The 16319-nt window shown below is 37.6% G+C and overlaps 1 protein-coding gene across 1 annotated transcript in view; it reads right to left on the reverse strand.

Annotated features, from left to right (window-relative positions):
• The window catches only part of LOC122552384 (voltage-dependent P/Q-type calcium channel subunit alpha-1A-like), a 603273-nt gene that overhangs the window by 196965 nt on the left and 389989 nt on the right, over positions 1–16319 (reverse strand). The window contains exons 16-19 of the mRNA XM_043695134.1: positions 14769–14841; positions 14148–14265; positions 9877–9944; positions 9055–9161 (exon numbers count right to left, since the gene is read on the reverse strand). Coding sequence (XP_043551069.1) covers positions 9055–9161; positions 9877–9944; positions 14148–14265; positions 14769–14841 — 366 coding nt within the window. The remainder of the gene's footprint in view (positions 1–9054; positions 9162–9876; positions 9945–14147; positions 14266–14768; positions 14842–16319) is intronic.

Consider the following 16319-nt stretch of genomic DNA (forward strand, 5'->3'; position numbering starts at 1 on the left):
ATTTTCCTCTCTATATCCACTCCCCAATGAGGAATCCTGAATTAATCCTCAGATGTGGCCAGAATATATATTATCAATCATACACTGAATAAGATTTCAACTATATATGTAAATATGTAAACTCTACCATATAACAAGGACTCAATCTTCCCCACAGACCACAGGATGAACTTTGAACGTCTCACAAACAGAGTATGTGGACTTTAGAAAAAGAAACAAAACTACACATTTTCTTTATCTCTTCTGGAGTCCAAATCAACTTCTTGTTATTGTTGTTTTCATACCTTCACACTCTTCTCTTAGATGAATTTGAAGGCTAATTAACAGTCGAACAGACCACAATGCAAATATTGCTTTCATGGCTACAACCATCATCATACCAGAAATTTGGTCCTAAATGAAGCAAGGGTTTATGGGCTTTCAACAACTCACCTGATGGGGGAAAGGAAGGAGGTGTCAGACACCCATTCCGCATATCCCACGAGACATCAACTGAGAGTTCAGATCTAGAACTGAAGTTTCCACATTAGGAAATTCTGACTTAAAAATATGAGCATTCTAACTTAGAGGCAACTAGGTTTAGTTGGAGCACTGTTTAGAATAGGCAGGAGAAAAAAAATATTGAGGTATTAAAACAAAATTACATACCTTCTGCATTTTCTTTTCATTATTTGAATAATGAAGAATCCATTCATTTTTCACAAGAATAAAATAGCAAGGAGATGAGAGTGGTTGAGGGGCCAAAGGAGGGAGAGCAGGGTGAAATGATTGGAGACCAGCTATCATAAGATCAACGTTTCTACAACTAAAAAGTTAGTGGGCCCACTTGAAAATGACCTAAATTCATTCCTCAGTCTGTAGACAAAACTGTTTGTATTAGATTCAAACACAGAGTTCAGAAATTAAACATCAATGAACTAACCTAGTTTCACCTAAACCATATTATTGTACATTTAGCATGCAAACATAATTTTCAAAGTAATTTGTGGTTTTACAATCCAAATATATTTACATGAAAATAACTAAGAAACACAACAAAACATACAATATAAATACCACTGATGTACAAGATATTATTCTATTTTACAAACTTATACAGCAAATATTTTGCATAGAATTATCTTCACAGTTTCAAGAAACACAAAGGTGGGATTTATAGTCAGGCAATGCTGAGATATACTCAATTATGTCAAATCTGGACTGTATGCTATATATACAAAATATTTTGAATAATTACAAAAGTGATCATGAAGTGAGTTATCTGGATTTTTAGAGGGAAACTAGATTTTCTGTAATCTGCACTGCATGAGTACTTACATTTGAGTGCAGGCATCATTGTAGTACATTGAGGTCCTAGGGGAAGGGGCTCTTACCCTCTCTGTACTGTTCAGACATGTGGAAAAAGTGTCAAAGTTCAGAAGCATGTTCTTTGTTACTGAACACCAGCTGAAGTGTATACATCCTGGGATTCTGTATTCATGACTGTCCTGGTTAATTTTTGTTTTCAAACTTGCTAAAAATTTGATTTAAAATCAACATTGCCTCTTGGGAGAAAATTCAAGTAACTTTATCACTTAATATTCAAGAATACCAAATTACCTTCAAGGTTTGAGTATTGGATTCTGGAGTGTGGTAGAACTGGCTTTTTTTCAAACCAGGTTAGATGAACCTTAGGTGGAGACACTCATGTGATATATATTTGATATTACTATCACCATGTTAATTAATATCAGCTAATTGCCATCTTTAAAAGTTTATTTTTCCATTGCTTTTGTAATAATATTGTCACTGAATACTGGGGGTTGTCAAGCAGGATTCACTCTGCCTATCTCCAGTTGCCCAAACTTCTGCATTTTTCAGTGCAGCGTGGATCCTCAGCACAGGGAGGAGAATGGGAAGGAGATTTGCTCCCATCCTAGCCACTTTTCCTTACCTCCTTGCAGCAGGTTTTAGTGTAACACAGGCAGATACTGAGGCCTGTTGAGAACTCTCATGTTAGTACTCTCAGCTGCAGATGGCACATGACACACCGAAACCCAAGAACAGAGGAGTGTGAAAATGTCTTGGAGAAAGAACTTAAAACTCTTAAAAGTCTAATTTTAAACAAAATATTGAAAAGCATGTATTTTTCAATTCAGAAAAGTCATCATCTACCAACATCTTGCAACTTAGAAAATTATTTAACTATTATTTCATTCAGACTACTATGTCAATAACTAAAAGAGGGAAAATCAAAAAGTTAGCCAGGCCAATCTAACAACTGGACACAATAGTGTTATTGGAGAGGCCCATTATATACGGAGGCTGAGGTAGGGCATAAAGATAGAAAATTATCATAAAATGACAAGATCAATTAAAATGTAAAAGTATAATAATTAAACAAAAATAAGAGATTATGCTAACTGGGGCTAATATTTTATGTTCCTTGATTTCAACTGAGCAAAAAAAACGAAAAACAAAATCACTGATTTTTTTTCCTGAAATTGAATAACAAAATGCTTTTTTAAATCAAAATGTTCAAGAAATCCAATACTCTAACCATTCCATGTTATGTTAAAATTACAATGTTAGCCTTGCATTTCCAAAATGTGGAGCTAATTTGAGCCTTGAGGCTACTTGGGCCAGGATTGCCACGTAGCCAGATCAGGAAAGTCAGGTGTATCACAAGATATCTTATCATATAAAAATATACAGTTTTTAAACCTTACAAATATCATTTAGCAAATTGCTACACAACAATATGTTCTGAAGGAATGACACAGTTATGATTATTGAAACAAACAAAAGCATGTATTAAAAGATGTGATTGAGTTGTTCAGAGCTGGCCCGGCTCAAAGTGCAGCACCATCCATGACAAGATACCTTGTATCAAGTTAACTTTGTTTTAAAACTTCCCCACGCTTTACTCCCTTTGCTTCCTGCAGGTGCCAAACCTAGTTGGGGTATATCACTATAGACATTAGCAGCTCTCCAGTACCATTTGACAATCTGATAAACAATGAGAATTTTTAAAATGCAATTTTTTTAGAATTGTAAGATGTCACTTATAACTACAGACAAGAATTAGGTATTATTCCATCCGTCATTTTAGTAAAGATGTTAACTTGATAATGACACACAAGCACATTAGGAATTTTGTATACTATTATCAATTTATGAATTACTATTCAGCTGTTGATACTTTGAATTTATTCAATATTCAGTTTCGGAAGTTTGCAAGACAACCTTGGAAAATTACTTCAGGATAACAAGCTGCCAAACATTTCAGTTAATTTCTCAACTACCGCCCTGAGGTAATGGCTGTGTGATTTCAACTTGGATTCCTTACTTTCACAATGTGAGCCTATGATGTAGATCTCTAAAATAAAAATCATTTTAGGCATCTCAGTTGAGCCTGATTCTGCCTTAGCTTAATGTTCACATACAAGTACCTTACACCATAGAATGCTGGTGATGAACAGTTGGAAATCCAATTGATTTCCTTTAATGTACACTCATTGTTCTTCTCGCTGACATAGCAATAGTAAACAAAGACTAGTTTAACATTTTTTACTTCTGTTTTCCTCAGCTCTCCTGAAGGCAGCTACTCTTGGAGGGTTATGGTTTTACAAAGGCTACTGGCTTTCCGGTAGCTCACTCAAGTAACTACATGTAACAGAATGGCTTTTCAGACAAATACTGAAGGGAAATACTCTACAGTCAATAAAAAAAAACCTCTTTTGAAGGACCACATTTCTCAAATTTAAGAAAGAGCAGCACAGAGGCAATGGTCCAAATGTCTCTCTTCTGTGCTATAATCATCTACAGTTTTATGATGCCCTCCTATAGCAAAAGGCAGAGAGGAAGGAAGGGAATAACTGGGTTTCTAGAGGGGATCATGAAAATCTAATCTGTGGTGATATTTCTAAATATCTTATTTAAAATGTTTAATTGTAAGTTTTAGTGAAGACTTTGACTTCGCAAAACAAAATCGCCTTAATTAGTGAGAATCTATTCATTAAAATCTTGACTTACAATGTTGTTATAATCGTATTTATAGAAAATTTATTAACTTCAAATTTACTTTAGCCTAAAGAGTCTTCCATGGAATTTCTGAGAGATAATCTGGAACATGGGTTGATGCCTAGCTTCTAAGATGAAGCTGCACTTAACTTGGGCAGTTCCTTTAAGGTTACGTCTCTGGCACTTCCTGGAATGAAGTAGTCTAAATAGGCATGTTCAGAAATCTAAAAGAGTGTAATTACTGGAGGAATATTATTTATATCAGCTGCCCCCTTCGATTTATTTCCCCTCTCTTTTCCTTTTTGGTTGCTTAATCCTGTCCCTTAACCTGCATGTACAATCTCAGTTGCTGTTGGGACAGAGGCTTGGTTACCAAAGTAAAAATAGGGGGAAATTACTATTCTGTTTTGTTTATACTTTAACATTCATTCTTTGACATTAATACACATATTCATTATTTTTCCCTTCATTTATTTAGTGAACTTTGTATTTTTAAAGAAAAGTATCATTAGCAATGTTGAATGGAACACTTGCTCAGTTCCTGCTATCAGTTTAAATGTTTGGTAAAGTAAAACATCCTCAACTCTACCCTAACAAAACACCTCAGTTCTATCTTCAGAGCATAACTGTTTCTGCACCAGTGTCATTTTTCTATTTCTTAGTTTTTCTACCATTTTAAAAAAGAATTAAAGAGGGAGCTGGGAAGTTTTACAAGGATGATACCAAAATGCAAAAGAAGGATTACTATGCTGCGCCAAAAGACAAAGGAATAACCAATTAGATTATAAAAGATTTTGACAAGAGTGGATATAGGGACAATATTTCCTCCTGTGGGGAAAACATAACTAGAAGCTATCAACATAAATGATCAAGAAATCCAGTAGGAGAATTCATAATACTTCCTCACAGAATGACCACAAACAGAGATGAAAATATGAAACTCTTTAGTATAGGGAGTGGTTGAAGTGAACAGTACAGTTACAGTTAATAATAGGCTAGATAAGCAGATGAAGAAGAATGAAATACAGGGTTTTGCTGATAGTTTTAATGAGGAAAAACGAGAGGAGGCTCAATTGGAACAATAACATTGACATGGATTGGTTGAGTCAAATGACCTGCCTCTTATTATTTTGTGCCTAGTATGAATTTTTTTAAGATTGCCCAAACTAAATTCATGGAATACTCTTAAGTAAGAGATGGGAAATTTTCATCTTATGTCTAAACTAGATTTAAACCAAAATTTTAGAAGTCAAGGAACAGCATCTATTTCCAACTCCACCCACAAGCTAGAAATTTCATGCTTAGATTTAAAAGATTCTTTGTGTTCTATCCAAAGATCTTATATCTAAGTTTCTCCAAGCTTATTTTCCTCCTCTGTCACTCTTTGTTTCTCCATTGTGCTGAGTGGCTTTCAGGTGTACAACTGATGGCTCTCTCTTTATAAGTATTTTCAGTTGATGTTTGTTTTTTTCCAATTTTATTTCATGTGTGAGCACTGATTCTTGCATCAACAGCCTCTGGCACTTTGCTCAATTCACCATTTGCATTGTGTAAACTCAAACAGTTTAGGTGTCAGGAAACATTCAATCATGCCTCACAATTAATGTTCCAATACTTTCTAATAGGAATTACTGAATAAGACTAAACAGGAGTAATCAGTTTGATCTTTTTCCCTAGTTTCAGAGCATTTACTTAGTTGCAGCAGCTTTGTTACAGAAGAGTTGAACCACCAGAAATTAGGAATAAAATCTGCAATCTTTCTGCATGTATGACTGTATTACATCCTATGGTGCACATTCCTACTTAAGTCATCGGGAAAGCTCTGACCAATTACTTACCAAAAAATAATCAACTTTTATTTGGGAAAGAAATGTATGCTCAGTAAATAACCACAATGTAACGTCTCTAGTCTGGAATTCTTGACATCCACAATAATAGTTGTCTTAAATTTGTTTTCAGCTGGTCCCACAGTTCTCTGACTTATCATTAGCAACAGCCCTGGAACCCATTGGGGCGCTGCTGCTGAAGCAGACAATGCATCCAAAGAGCTCATCACAGAATCACAGATCCTCTACACTGTGGAAACAGACCTTTCAGCCCAACATGTCCACATTGATCCTCCGAACAGTAACCCACCCAGACCCATTCCCCCTACCCTCCTGACTAATGCACTCCCTGAACAACATGGGCAATTTAGTAAGGCCAATTCACCTAACCTGCACATCTTTGTGATTGTGGGAGGAAACCGGAGCAGCCGGTAGAAACCCAGACACGGGGAGAATGTGCAAACTCCACATTTCACACAGACAGTCACCCAAGGCTGGAATTGAACCTGGTGTTTTGAGGCAGCAATGCTAACCACTGAGCCTCCATGCCACCCCAAACTTCTTCAATCTTTGGTAACATATTTAATTGCAAATTTCCTCTGGCTGCTCCGGTTTCCTCTCTACAGTCTAAAAATGTGCAGGTTAAGTGGATTGGCCATGCTAAATTGCATAGTGTCCAGGTATGTATAGGCCAGGCGGGTTAGCCATGGGAAATACAGAGTTACAGGGATAGGGTAGGGGGTTGGGTGTGGGTGCAACAGTCTTTGGACAGTCAGTGTGAACTCAATTGGCTGAATGGCCTGCATCTGCACTGTAGGGATTCTATTTTCTAAGTGCCATGTGAGTCCAGGATGTTTGTATGCAGACTGAGTTGGGCAAATCTTAATTCAGTTGCTGACTGAAAATGTGTCCAGAGCGCAGGAAAAACTGTGACAGCTGAGTTGGGAAGCTGAGGGCAGCTTCAAAATTTGCTGTGCTTTTTTTTCCCAGTCTGCCTTTTGAATAAACATCTTACCCCAGCAGATGACTTTGAATTTCAGGCTGACAACCAAAAGTGGTGAATGTGCTTGTTTGCCGGATTGTGTGAACAATAGAGAGAGAGAGAGAGAGAGTGAGAGAAATGAGAGAGAGTGTGTGAGAGAAAGTAAGAGAGAGTGAGACAGAGAGAGTGAGAGAGAGAATGAGAGAGAGTGAGAGCGAGAATGAGAGCGAGCGAGAGTGAGACAGAGTGACGGGGAGAATGAGAGAGAGTGAGAGAGGGTGCTACATTTGCGTTTGTTAATGCAGGATGTTATTTAACCTTTGACAGTGTTCATTGTTTTATCAGGACATATTTTCAATTAAATAGTTTTGAAAATGAACACTTTTGTGTCTTAACACTCACTTTGGCATGTTTTAATATCACAGGTACATATTTCTATACAGATCATAAACTTATGGTTTGGCATTCTAACATTAAATTTTAAAATCCAGAAATGCTTTGGTTGCAAGTATTCCAGACTAGAGCAATTACGTTGTATAAATATAAAGAATATCCATCTTAAAATAAGGAAAAGAAAAATGTTTTTTTGTTAAAGTCTTGGTGGTATTTAGATTTTTTAAAATAAAAGAAATACAGTTTGGCCTGATATAGACAACAAATACAAAAAATTGGCACAATGGGCATACTAAAATATATCCACATGGCTGATACATGCAGAATGTATATATCAGGCTAGAAACTGCTACAGATGATTTCAGCAAACAGATGCTTATTATACTCACACCAAATTCTATTCCTGCTATTTTACACTATCCTGCTTTGAGGAACTAATTTTCCAAGTTACAACATTGGCCTAGTGTGAAATCTCCACCCAACGGCTTACTCTTCTGATTGATGCTATGTATATTCTTTTGTAATGTCTAGTAGCCCTTCCTCGCTTTCAACTTTGATTTTGTCTGGTTAAAAGTCAACCATAATTTTATAAGAGAGGAAGATGAAAGAAAATCTCAGAGAGCTACTTTCTGTGCAATATACTCAGTCCCATCTCTTATGGAGAAGTATAGAATCTTATTTACAATACAAGAATGCTAATCATTTGTCTTAATTGAAACCTATATTTCCATCAACTGCCCCCACCAAATCACTGTCATCCCAACCCAATACTTCAGTGAATGTGGAAGGGTTGCATTGTCTTAGAGCATCCCCATTCATTTCTGTGGTAAGAAGAACTTTAAATCAATCTGGGAAGTAATCTGTTGCATTTTACTAATGTCTACTGCATTTCTAATGGCATCCATCCCTACTAAAATTAATAGCTCATTCAGTTCCACTGAAAGACCATCAACATGAAATGTTAACTCCATTTCTCTCTCCATAGATGCTACCTGGCCAGCTACTTCTAGTATTTTCTGATCTTATTTCAAATTTCCAGCATCTGCTTGTAGTGAAATAAATGGAGCTGTGGTAGCATCCAAGCTTTCATTGATTTTGTCCTGGAGGACAACCTGAATTGGAGGCTCCTCAAGAAGGAAGAAATTACATGTTATTTTAATACTAATCAAATATATCGTTATCACTATATTTCCCAAGATAGAGATGGGAGTGATATAAAGCAGGTACTCTCCTCTTGATTCTTTTCTTTCTCTTTAATTTGGTTATAATCAGAACCAATTGCCAGGTAAGTGACAGTTTCTTGTTACACACCAGCGGGAAACTGGTCTTTGAAGAAGTCATGGCATTTAGGGTATAGCTGTCAGAACAAGAAATAGACTTGAACCCTAATTCCAACAAAGCAGGAGATATATAATTTTGGTCTCTTGTTGGATTGAATTCCCTCATATGAATTTCATTCTTCTATTTCCTGGCTAAGGTGCCAGTCATTTGACCTGTTTCCATTTAATGTCAATATCAATTATGTGCATACACCAGGAGGTAAGAGGGCATCTGGGTTGCTGGCTCCCAATTTCACCCCTTACCTCATCTCCAAGATTAGAGTTCTGCCATGAAATGAATCACAAATGCAATGTTCAGGTAGACCATGAATTAGCAAGCTGAACACATCAAAACATCGTACTACAAAACAGTAACTTGTCCACAATGTTTCCAAATATGCTTTGTTAAATGTGATACTCGAATAAAAGTTTTAAACCAATGTCACAGAAACTCTTATTCTGACAAACTGTAACTTTATTACTTTAATTAACCCTTAGTCCAGCTAAGATAATATTACCAGTCTCTACTTACGCAGCTATTGACAAGTTGGCAGCTGACAATGGACTCACTTCTGCTACTTCCTTGGCTTTCTGCAGTGCAAGTTTCTGATTAGCAGCTTCCTCCTCTTCTTGTTCATCCTATTACGACACATTGAAAGCTCTGTGAGAAACTTAAATAGGTAGCTAGAAAGGGGACATTGTTGCATTGTATTAACTGTTACAAGCGGTGATAATGTGTGTACTAGCAGGTCTACTTATAGCTATTTCAATGGCATCTACTCAATGTCACAAACTATGGGTTAGAAGCTTATCCTTGAATTCTGGGTTTGATTCCAACTAAAATATTGGTTAGAAAGTCTTTCAATAAGCTCAACCACTAAAGTGAAACAGGCCTGATACAGTTTCAGTGTAGGACTCAGTGGAAATTATACCTCAACTCAAAACTGCCACAAGGCTACCCGACTTGTCAAAGGAATAAAAAGTATCATAGTGCTGCATAAGAGCTCTGTTTCAGGAAATGCATTGGTTGGAGTAAAGTAGAAGAAACTTTATACAGCACGTTCTGGTATAATGTGTGTTTCATCAATACAAATTGGCTATAGCATGATTGACAAATTGTGGATGCTGTTTGGATAATGCAAACTTTCTACTGAACAGATATAGTGATTTTCTATAGCACGATGCTACACAGGAACGCAACTGTCACATTATATTAGAATGCACAGTTGCGCATTGGGCTTGGTCTGGGAATGCATGATGTTCACACTGGCTATATAAAATGAAAGGTGTGCCTTCTCAGTACTACGTTTGCTTTCACAAGCATGACTTGCTAAATAAAACATTTTTATTTTACCTTTGTGAGTTCTTGTGCATTGGCAAGGTTGTCCACAGCGATGGCCAAGAATACATTCAGCAGAGTGTCTGGTTACCAAAATGAAGGTAATAAAAGACAGTGAATGTGCACAAAAACTCTAAAGTGATCATATACTGGTAGATGGGGAGAAACAGTTCCCACTGGTGGCAGGATGGCAATCCAGTGGACATAGATTTAAGGTAAATGGCAGAAGAAGCAATAGTGACATGAGGAAAATCTTTTCACGCATCAAGTGTTTGGGATCTGGAACGTACTGCCTGATAGTATGGTGGAGGGAAGGTGAAACAAAAATTGCAACAAGGAATTGGATCATTATCTCAAAGGAAGCAAATTAGGCCTAAAAGACGAAGACAGAAATGAAATTAGGTGAGGTTCTCCTTCAAAAAGATGTGCTGAATAGCCTCCTTCTGTGCTATAATGATTCTGTGGTTCTTTCATTTAATAGGGAAAAGGCAAGAAATTGGCACCAAGTTAAAATGCTCAGACAACCAGAGCAGACATAACGTCATAGAGTCATACAGCACAGAAAGAGACCCTTTGGTTCAACTAATTCGTGCTGACCAGACATTCCAATCTGACCTAGTTCCACTTGCCAGCATTTGGCCCATATCCCACTAAACTGTTTCTATTCATATACTCTTTCAGATGCCTTTTACATGGTGTAATTACACCCGCCTCCACCACTACCTTTGGCATGTGATTACATACACACAACACCCTCTGCATGGAAAAGTTACCCCTCAGGTTATTTTTAAGTCTTTACCCTCACACCTTAAACCTATGCCCTCTAGTTTTTTTACTTTAGGAAAAAGACCTTGCCCCTCATGATTTTATAAACCTCTATAACTTCAACCTTATAAACAGCTTATGGGGAGTTGGAATGTGAGGTAACCACTGCAGAATTCACAGCCTCCAACCTGCATTTTATATAGCTCGTCCTATGATTATTCTGGTCAATAAAAGTCATTGTTGCTGGGGATTTGAAAAGCAATGGTAATTCATTGGATTATCTCTTGCTGATGATAACATTTGTGTATTACCAATGTTAAGTTACAGGGTCAAAGATAAAGTAGCTGAAGATAGTTGGGCCAAGTACTGAGGAAGTCCTGCAGTCATGTTCTGGTGCTGAGATGATTGTGTTTCACTTACCATCACCATTTTCCTTTCTTTGAGGGATGGCTCCAACCAGTGTGTCAGAATATTCCTTTTGACTTCAATTTATTTGGGGCTGAAGATCTACACTTGTTAAAATGCCAACTTGTGATCACGGGCAGTTACTGTCCCCTCATTTCTGGACGAAAGTGAGCACTGCAGATGCTGGGGATTGGAATCAAGAGTGCTGGGATAGCACAGCAGGTCAGGCAGCATTCAAGGCTCAGGAAAATCAATGTTTCAGGCAAACACCCTTCATCAGGAAGGGCTTCCTGATGAAGGGCTTTTACCCAAAACGTCGATTTTCCTGCTCCTCGGATATGCCTAACCTGCTGTGCTTTTCCAGCACCACACTCTTGACCTCATTTCTGGAGTTCAGCCCTTTTGTTTGGAACAAGGCTGTAATGAGGTCTGGTGCTTCTGCCATCATCAGATCAAAATATAATTGCTATTATTTTTCTATAATTTAGAAGAATATCAGTTTGATATCAAGCATATGATGCATATGGCTTGTCTAATAAACTAACCGATAAGATTTTGAATTTCAAAATTCAACTTTAACAACAAATAGAATGTGCACCATCATCTCTCCATGATGTGGAGATGTCAGAGTTGGACTGGGGTGGACAAGGTCAAAAATCAAACAACACCAGGTTTATTTGAAATTGCAAGCTTTTGGAACGTGGTATGATAGGGTAGTATAAGACACAGTATTTATAAGCAAAAATTAACTTTAAAACTAGCTTCCCGTGTTGAATCCTTTAATTGGTTAGGAAGTCGATTGCTAATTAAAATGCAAAATCCAGATTCCTTTCAAGTCCCTAGATAGTTAAAGGTTTTATTAATGAACAAGAGGTAACACCTCAGGTTAGACAATCACTTTAGGTGTGAGGTCCCCTTAAAACATAGGCAGATTTGAAGTGGGACCTCACACCTAAAGTGCATCAGTTTTATCCTTTTCCATAAGTATTTTACAACTAATAGAAATATGATCACTTGCCCAGTAGTGCCACCCCCCTCCTCAACTGACATTTTAGTCACTTGTCCTGCCTTAATCCCCAGTGGAAGATCAAGTTTTGCTCCTTCTTTAGTGGGTACATCCACATATTGAATAAAAAGTTTTCTTGTACGCAATTAACAAATTCCTCCCCATCCAAGCCCCTAACACTATGACTGTCCCAGTTTGGATGTTTGGAAAATTGAAATCCCTTACTGGTTACAACCCTGTTATTAGAGTCATAGAGTCATAGGGATGTACAGCATGGAAACTGACCCTTCGGTCCAACCAGGAATGTAACAAGAGCTAATCTTATAGCCCAGTGGTGTGGCAAAGTGGGGCATTCAACATCTATAGGAGCACACAGGCATTTCTGCAGGTGACTCCAGGATGGAATGTTGCCTCCCTGGTTCCAGGGACAAGATGTCATAGAGTCATAGAGATCAAAGTTTGTGCGAAGATTTGTAGCTCGGGTGCTCGTTGCTGTGGTTCTGTTCGCCGAGCTGGAAGTTTTTGTTGCAAACGTTTCGTCCCCTGGCTAGGCGACATCATCAGTGCTTGGGAGCCTCCTGCGAAGCGCTTCTTTGATGTTTCCTCCGGTGTTTATAGTGGTCTGTCCCTGCCGCTTCCGGTTGTCAGTTTCAGCTGTCCGCTGTAGTGGTTGGTATATTGGGTCCAGGTCGATGTGTTTGTTGATGGAGTTTGTGGATTCACAAACTTCCAGCTCGGCGAACAGAACCACAGCAGTCATAGAGATGTACAGCATAGAAACAGACCTTTCGGTCTAACCCGTCCATGCCGACCAGATATCCCAACCCAATCTAGTCCTACCTGCCAGCACCCGGCCCATATCCTTCCAAACCCTTCCTATTCATATTCTTACAGGTTTTGGAGATCTCCTTACATATTTGCTTCTCAGGTTTCCACTGACTATTGGGGGGCCTATAATATAATCCCAACAAGGTGATCATCCCATTCTTATTTCTCAGTTCCACCCATATAACTTCACTGAATGATCTCCCTGGATTATCCTTCCCAAGTACAGCAGTAATGTTATCCCTATTTGACTAAAAACTTTAACTCTCTCTCTCTGTCTACACAAATGCTGCCAGATCTGCTGAGCTTTTTGCACACTTGTTTTATTTTTAATTTCAGACTTCCAGCATCTGCAATATTTTAATTTTAATTTAACAAAGCAGATATTTTCTTCATTTTATTAGCTTGCACTATGGTAGACGTCTTTTTGTTATAAAAAGGAACAAATTAAAACCCAGGTAACTTCCCATAGCAGATACAGATGTATTCTGAGCCACTCAGACCACTTTCCAACAGCTGATTTCAGAATGTCTTGGATGCAAATCTCAGTACAATAACCAATCAAATGCAAATTAGTGTCAATATAGGAAATTGAATTTAAAACAGGAAATGCTGGAAATATTCACCGCAATGGGCAGCACCAGAACTTATGTAATTGTTTCAGGTCAATGACCTTTCATTGGAGATGTGATAAAAGGTTTTGACAATCGTACAATGGATATTAAATATCACAGGTACAACCATTGGAGATATAGGAGAATACAACTTCAATAAACAGGTCACCTCATTCTTATTGTTTGCAAAATAAAATGGAACAAATAATGTGATTGGTCCAAACTCTATTCATCAGACAGAATAAACTTTGTAAAGATCATGGTTTAGAGTAGAAGGGACTACGTAATATATTTTTTGATTTCTTAAAAGATCTGTTATAAAGCACAAATATGGAAATCTATCACAGAACGTTTCTAATATCTGGAACAAAATCTAAGAATAATTTATCAGATTAACATTTGGGATAGACAGCTACGGGGTGATCTGACTTATATCATTACAATAATGACTTTTGGGAGCTGATAAAGCTGATAAAGATTCAGAACAAGAAGATCAAAAGAAAATACAGAATTTCCATTGGAATATCAAGAGTTCTACAAAATATGCAGTATTCACGAAAGCCACTAGGGTCCTATAGCTTGCTCTAACCAACAAGGTGTGTCCATGTTCCTGTTGGAACTGTGCCAAACAACTGATATTCAAAGGTTCACATTTGAAATGACAAGGATACAGTTTCCAAAGAGAGTCAGAACAATGAAATAGACTGAAGAAATCATCCCTCTGTTAACACCGCCCTGGGATTCTATCCCATCATACATCACAACATTCCAATCTTCACCAGTCAGAATCTAAAGGGAAAAAACATAACATTTATCTACTTAAAATATATTTTTATTTCCCATTGCCAACTCTGTTTACAGGACAGTAAAGTTTTGCTGGTACGCAGTTCATTCTTTGGAGACAGCAGCATGCAAGAGACCCCTTCAAATGCCCAACTGCATGCAAACTATCAAATTCTTATAACATTCTGGCAAAATCCAGCAATTTAATACAATATTCATTTTATTTAAAAGATATTTCTTAGAAGGTCACAAGCTGAGCAGCTAAATCTACGTAACTTAGTTTGAACACCATACCATTTTGATTGCCGCCATAGCAATAATTAATTGTGAAGTGTTTTGAGACAGCATGACAAAAGGGCTTAAGAGCAATATTGCACTCCAATACATTGATTTTTCAAAATTAAATCCACATGCTTTTTTAAACCCAAGATGTGTGTGGTTGAATTTTTTTACTGTCTTTTTTACTTATTTCAACTGGATGAGTGGAATATTTCGACATCATGTCTTACCTGAAATACAGTCATTATTGCTGCAGGAAAAGTATCAAAGTTGGTGGAGGGTGTGCCAGATTCAAAATTAAATCTGTAACATTTGAAAAAAAAAGGAAGCTTTGAATCAAAACTATGTATTTCTCTTGATTTCAGTCAAAACCAAATTATGGTTTCTTTTCAAATGCTTCCCCTGCCCTTAAATGAGAGCACTGATCCCTCCTGTCAGTTGCAATTACATCAAAAATCCTTCAATGTCTTTCTTAAATAATCATTCTTTATTCATTAAAATAGACAGTGAAAGACAATTTATTTGCAGATCAAGGAAAATATCATGAAGCAATGCTGACTTTGTTTTTCCTGCATACAGACTTTCTAGCTGATGAGAAATAGAGATGGGCTTTGCTCGTCATGGTTGTAAACTATTATATCCCAAAGTTAAAAATCACACAACACGAGGTTATAGTCCAACAGTTTTAATTGGAAGCACACTAGCTTTCGGACTGACACTCCTTCATCAGGTGGTAGTATCCCAGTTACTGTCACTGCTGAAATATGCAAATTCTGACAAAGAATAGACCTATGATGTCTGACTGAAAGAATAAGCATTGCATACATCAAATAAGTAATCAGGCCATAAAGCATCCTGTTATTTTTAAATCCTCTCCTTTCATGTAATGTTTAAAAACAGCAGACATGATATGCTCCAGATTTCTTGCACTTTTATAGACAACCATGAGAGTTAGAGTATGTCACTTCTTTTTGTTCAGTCTTTGTTGGAATGTTAATTTTCCTCATAGATTCAAATTAGTACTAAAATATTCCATGTATGCTCAGTTTTACTGTGACAGACATGTAACACTCCTGGCAAGGAGTCAAGGCTATCAGTCAGATAGCAAGCGAAAGAAAACTGACAAAAATTATAGGAAGAACCAGGCATATAATTACACTGTAAAGCTACTGAATGATCATTTCAAAGCGATTAACATTCTACAGCACTGTTTAAGAAAAACAGACTGCAACATAAACTAATTCCAGCTTAGAAACCATCTGATGAAGGAGCGATGGTCCGAAAGCTAGTGCTTCTAAATAAATCTGTTGGACTATAATCTGGTGTTGTGTGATTTTCAGTTTAAAAAGATTTGTTCTTGTCAGATCTCGAACTTTTATGCTCAGCTGTGTTTGAATCATCTAGGAGAAAGTGAGGACTGCAGATGCTGGAGATCAGAGCTTACAAATGTGTGGCTGGAAAAGCGCAGCAGGTCAGGCAGCTTCAAAGGAACAGGAGAATCGATGTTTCAGGCATAAGCCCTTCTTCAGGAATGAGGAGGGTGTGCCAAGCAGGCTAAGATAAAAGATAGGGAGGAGGGACTTGGGGGAGGGGCGTTGGGAATACGATAGATGGAAGGAGGCTAAGGTGAGGGTGATAGGCCGGAGAGGGGGTGGGGGTGGAGAGGTCGGGAAGAAGAGTGCAGGTCAAGAAGGCGGTGCTGAGTCTGAGGGTTGTGACTGAGAAAAGGTGGGGGGAGGGGAAATGAGAAAGCTGGAGAAATCTGCATTCATCCCTTGTGG

Source organism: Chiloscyllium plagiosum, chromosome 8 (genome assembly GCF_004010195.1).
Source record: "Chiloscyllium plagiosum isolate BGI_BamShark_2017 chromosome 8, ASM401019v2, whole genome shotgun sequence".
In the NCBI taxonomy this organism is placed as follows: Eukaryota; Metazoa; Chordata; class Chondrichthyes; order Orectolobiformes; family Hemiscylliidae; genus Chiloscyllium; species Chiloscyllium plagiosum.